Consider the following 5,997-nt stretch of genomic DNA (forward strand, 5'->3'; position numbering starts at 1 on the left):
GCATCCGAATCCCGCGACCCGAACGGTTGGTTTTCCCCTACGGAAAAGCCGAAGAGCAGAATTTCACACCTGCGGAGCATTCTCCCACCACTGCACCGAACGCAAGCCGAAGCCGGCTTGGCTCCACCCACTTTCCATGATCATTACCGTATTCCACTTTACACACTGACTGCACACACCGACAGCGTCGATCACCTTACGCCGAGCGATCATTGGTGCAAAGGCACGTGCTCAAGCGGAGCGGCCTGCTGGGATGCACACACATACAGCACATACAGGCAATGCGATCGGGTAGTCGGAGACAGCTGCAACACCTGGCCAGTGCTGCTGGTGCTGGTGGCAGTTTTGTGTGTTTTTGCTTTTGGATTCTTCTTTGCCGAAGGGGAAAAACCCGAACGCCTGCTAGTTCACCGACTGTCGAAGGGGAAACACGGGGCCGTTCGGCTTAGCTACAAATAGGAGCACCGAAGAGGAACCGAACATCATTCAAGGCTCACACGCCGTACAGACAAGAACAGTAGAAACGTAGAAACGCGCTTTCGTTTCGAGTTTTTTCATTTTAATTTCAATTCCATTTTCGTTCGTTTCGTTTTGGTGGAGATTTTCGTTCTCGGGGTGTATTGTGGACCCGCTCGTGTGCGTTTACGCCAAGTGCAGGATTTCAGTCGATCGTTTACGTTCGTGGTAAAAGCATCGTAGGAGTAGCACGAGAAAGCCGAAGATCAGTCGAAACAAATAAACAAAAAAAAGGATGAATTGATTAGTGATCAATCGTAACGTAGTGAAAGCAAAGCAAAAAAAAAAACAGGACAATCACCTATGTGGAATACCTAACAAGGATTAAGTGAAACTATTAAAAAAAAAAACACTAAGTGCATCGAGTTTGCAGTTGTGCAGTTTAGACTTTATCGTGAAGGACACAGTGAATTATGCCAACATCGATCATGCAGAAGAACTACAGCCATTGTCCGCTCAAGAAGCGACCAGTCTTTATTGACGAGGAAGTGAAAAATGGTAAATATCTAAGATTTTATTCTGGAATTGTTAGAGCTGAAAATTGTTTTCTGTTGACTTCGAATTTTTAACGGTGGAAATAGTGATTAACGTTTTTTTCCTTGTTTTCTTCTTATTATAGATTCCGAATCCGATATGGAACCAGAAAACCTCAGCACCAAACCGGAGGATCTGTCGATGAAGAAAAAGAAAGCTCGATCAGAGTCTCCGGTAACTGTTGTGATCAAAGCAGAGGAAACCTTGCCAACACCACCGCCATCGTCTTCTCCCGATCCATCGGAAATCAAATCTCCCATCTCCGTTCCTACGCCGATCTATGGATCACACCCATCGATCTACTATCCTGCCCCCCGTTCCCCAAGTTCACCGGCTGAGCCACTGCACAATTTCTACAAATCCGCTCCGAATGTGTACTCCGGTTATCCACACTTCTCGTATGCAATGCCATACCCAGCCGATCTGTACAATCTGTACCATCACATCTCGCCACCTCGCTCGGAACCACTATCGCCATACGCTCAGCGGGACAGTTCCGTTTCGCCACCACATCCGGGACACTACACCCGCCAGGAATCGATCTCACCTCCCACCATGGTTCCGGCATATCCGGCCACGGAGTTGCGGTTGAATCAGAACAACAACGTCATCAAATCCGAATCCTACGCCCGCCAGCATCGCTACATGCCATACAGTCTCAGCCATCATCATCAGCTCATGATGCCTGTAGAACATCCATCGCTATCGCCTGCCTCAAGCCACACCTCGTTCAACTCTTACCTTTCCTCGAACCGGTCACTTTCGCCGGCCCGATCGAGCCCATCGGATGACTGTGAGGAAAACAACAACACCAACTCATCGCAGTCGATCCTCACCGAGAAATCCACCTCCAGTTCAAACATCCTGAAAGTGAAAAGTGAAAAATCTAGTGACAAACCAAACGGATCCGGAGCACCACGCTACCAGTGTCCGGACTGTGGCAAATCATACTCGACCTATTCCGGGTTATCGAAGCATCAGCAGTTCCACTGTCCAGCTGCCGAAGGAAACCAAGCCCAGAAGATCTTCGTTTGCAAGGAGTGCAACAAACCGTACAAAACCCTCGGTGCTCTGAAGATGCACATCCGAACCCACACACTTCCGTGCAAGTGCAACCTATGTGATAAGGCATTCTCCCGGCCGTGGCTGTTGCAGGGTCACATTCGTACCCACACCGGCGAGAAACCGTTCGTTTGCAAGCTCTGTTCGCGGGCCTTTGCCGATCGGTCGAACCTTCGGGCTCACCAGCAAACCCACGAGGATGTCAAACGATTCAAGTGTCCAACCTGCACCAAATCTTTCTCGCGGTTGCCGCTGCTAACGAAACACAACGAAACCGGATGTCCGGGAATTCAAATGCCAGGATCACAGTCCAGCCCGAGCTCACCATCCCATCACGAAGAAAAGTACATCCCAACGGTGTTGTCCCATAGCAACATCGCCGTCTACTAGATCCAAGTTGCCGCGTTGCCAATGGAAACGCGAAACAACGGAAGTGCCTTTTCTGTCGCCAATCATACAAACACACACGCACACACATAGTTCACCGCAAAAGACTGAAACTCATTGCCACCGCGACCGTCTGAAGTTTTTCCTTTTTCCGATGCGAAGGGAAAATTTCGACTACAGAAACAAAAAAACCTGTGCATAATAATGTTCTTCAAAGTGAAGAGTTAGAGTTCGTTTGTAAATAGTTTATTTATTCAACGAGATAAGTTAAATCTATTTCAGCAAGTTTTTTAGTTTCCAGAAAATTACCAAAAAAATAAGTTCGTGGCTTTTTTTTCTCTCTCGAGTGGTTCAAAAATTGCCGCCACGAATGTTTGTTTTTAGTTTTCGTAAGTTATTTATTTTCTTTTAATCGGAAGAAACAGTTTCGAGTTGCTGCTGGTCGGTTTCCCATCGGTTCTGCGGGACCTTCGGGGAACATTCAAATTAAACTTTGAAGAAAGTTGCTAAGCTAGTCAGTTAGTTTAATTCTTTTATTATTTTTTTTTTGATTTCATTCTCCTACAAGCTAGTATGATTTAAGGTAGTATTTCGTGTAAGTGACAATCAGAATTATTTCAAAAAGGATCTCAGTTGTATGAAATTCCTGCAAGTTGAAAGCCATTCAAGTGAATAATGTGCCTTTAGAAAATTTCGATGAACGTTTGGTGGCAAACCACCGGAAACTGATGCATTTCAGACAGCCATTTACTGTTCTGTGTAAAACAAATACATGACGAACTAGAGTTAGGAAACATTTTTTTTATATACGAAGTAAAGAAACTAGGCTCTCTATTGGTATATACAAAATCAGCCACTACCAATTGTACATTTCATGTATTTTTAAACACTGTCGCCCAATAAGAAGAAACGTAATATATTTTGTTTTCATTGTTTAGTGATTAAGATTTTTTATACAATAAGAAATTTGTATCTAAAACGAGAAAAAGAAAAAAAAAACAAAATAAAAAAAATAAAACAATCAATTTTCATACGAAAAATTAAATTTCCTGTTCTTTTCATTGCACACTGCGCACATCAATTCCTCATCCCTTCCCATTGTCTTGGCACTGGTTCGGTTGCAGTTCGCCTCGTAGTTTCGGTCTCCGCCTTGTTTCGGTTGTCTTCGTTAGTTAAGCTTTGCACCTACAATTCTTTCGCACAAGGGTAAACTTCCTTCCTTCCGTTTCCTTTCTTTCTTCGGGCTTCGCCACTTCCCTGGGCCGTACGGATCGTCGGGATTGGCTTGAATTGCACAGGATTTCCTTCCTTTTCATTCCGTAGCATACCCAGGAGGACAACAAGTGATTTGCCATTGTGGGTGATTTGCATCGGAGGTTACAGCCGCCTTTATGATTGCACTTGCGTTCAGTGCCCTGAGGAAATTCCTCATATTTTTTTTGTTGTACGTTTTCTTCTGGCTTCCTTTCTTAGGACGTTTATTTTTTGTTGAATCGTTCATTGAAGTGTAGATTTTTTTTGTTGGCAGGAAGGTAAATAGTTGGAAGTTTATGGCTCAGGTGTACAGGTTATTTGATCGCAGCCCGTGCTTCCTCTTTTTTGTAAGTCCTGCAAAGGCGAATAATGCCTCGACAGTAAAGTCGACAGAAGAGGAATCATATTACTTAAGGTGATTTGCTTCTTTTTCGTTCACCGATCTGCACCGATTTTTCGAACCAGTGTAGGTGACCTATATCTTTAGTAGAACTTCAGAGAGAGCATGATCGTTTGGTTTTGCCAGATTATAGGATTACTGCTTGAAACAGGTGGAAGCAAATGAATATTAGAAAATTGTCTCTGGGGCTTAGATAATAATAATTATTATATGTACTTTATATTTCGCCTTTGATTCGTCACTGCTTAACAGTTCATTTTAAACGTGAAGTTGCACTAACGAGTCGAAGACGAAACTTAACAAAACTATAACGGCTATGTACCCTAAGATTAACCCCTAATTGATAATTATTCTGGTTATATAAAATTTGTCGAATACAGAATATTTTAAATAACATATGGTAAACTCATGTCGTGTTTGCTTGAGAAAACTGAAACTTACTCAGGGTAGTTTCATTAAACAAACACTTTTCACGAAATTGAATTGGGTTCGCACTTAGCAACGGGATTATGAGCAAACCCAGTATAAAAATCAGATTCTAAACTGACTCTTTTTTCAGTTCAATTACGTTGAAGCTAGATTCGAAGCTGGCTTCAAACAAACGGTTTGACAGCAGTTAGGGTGGAAACTGGGTTAAGTTTGGCATCAAGCGAAAACAATATCAGTCTTGAATTTTATATATTTTATCAAACCATAATTGCCATGAGCCAATTAATACGCTTTTTGTGTTGTTATCTTTTACAGAACATTTAGGAAATGTTCAGGTTGACAACAATCCCGGCAACTGATGAATCAATGAACTATAAATGATCAAAAAAATACTTTTTATTCTACACTCTTAGAAAAAATTAAATTTACGCTTAACGTAAATTCAAGTATGCCGTAATTTCTTCGTTGATGGCACAATGTTACATCTATTAAATTATAAAAGAAAATTTTGCGTCTGTATCGATGTAAGCTTCAGCTAAATGAACTGCGAAGTTGACTTGACTATATCTTTACATGTCTTGAATTGTGAACTTAAGTAAATCGCGACACTCCTTTAATGTGCATCTATAAAGATGTAAATGTGGTCGTCAAATGGTGAGATAACTAAGTCCTCACAAGTCCCTATCTCATGCCTCCCCGAGCGTCTATGATGACATTTGGTCAATAGAACGGCGTCGACTGGGTGCTATCGCCTTCTGCGTTAGTAGCAGAATGAGAGGGTGCGAAATGGCATGTAGGTTGAAGCCCATCCTAAAGTGCAGTGTTTATCATAGTATATTACAACATATAATTCTGTTGTTTATTACATCATGTATTATTATTATTATTATTATTATTATTATTATTATTATTATTATTATTATTACTATTATTATTATTATTATTATTATTATTATTATTATTATTATTATTAGAAGAGCGTAACTTACACTGCGACATTAACTGTTATATTGTATCATAGCATATTATTTCACATATTATCGTCTTACACTATTTTATGTTATTATATACTATGTTGTATGGTATTATACTGCATTGCATTATATCATATTATATGGTATTATATTATATATATTATATTATATTGTATTCTATTATATTATGTTATATTGTTTTGCATTATGTTGTATTATATTATATTATATTATATTATATTATATTATAGGGTTTATTATGAGTAGTACTACGTTCCTCTGCGCAAAATATATATTTGTTTTCCTTATAAGTTATCATTTTTAAAGTAAATTTTAACTAAATATCAAGGTCGTCACAAGGTGAGCTTGGTCCTCACTGGTTCCTGTTTTATGCCTACACGTATATCTGTGGTGACAATTGGTCGATGGAATGCGTTGATG

General features: G+C 40.5%; 1 protein-coding gene across 1 annotated transcript; it reads left to right on the plus strand.

Annotated features, from left to right (window-relative positions):
• Positions 1-498: 498 nt before the first annotated feature.
• Positions 499-3,438, plus strand: LOC131431181 (zinc finger protein SNAI2-like). The gene is made up of 2 exons (XM_058596744.1): positions 499-1,014; positions 1,136-3,438. Exons 1-2 carry the CDS (start codon positions 930-932, stop codon positions 2,500-2,502), a joined length of 1,452 nt encoding a protein of 483 aa, XP_058452727.1. The 5' UTR covers positions 499-929; the 3' UTR covers positions 2,503-3,438.
• The last annotated feature ends 2,559 nt before the right edge of the window (positions 3,439-5,997 follow it).

The sequence above is a fragment of the Malaya genurostris genome, chromosome 2 (genome assembly GCF_030247185.1).
Source record: "Malaya genurostris strain Urasoe2022 chromosome 2, Malgen_1.1, whole genome shotgun sequence".
Lineage (NCBI taxonomy): Eukaryota > Metazoa > Arthropoda > Insecta > Diptera > Culicidae > Malaya > Malaya genurostris.

Excerpts from the sequence above, each read along its gene's own strand:
- LOC131431181 (XM_058596744.1), top strand. The coding sequence starts at position 930 with ATGCCAACATCGATCATGCAGAAGAACTACAGCCATTGTCCGCTCAAG. Across the intron at positions 1,015-1,135 it reads TGACGAGGAAGTGAAAAATG|ATTCCGAATCCGATATGGAA; the intron begins GTAAATATCTAA and ends TTCTTATTATAG.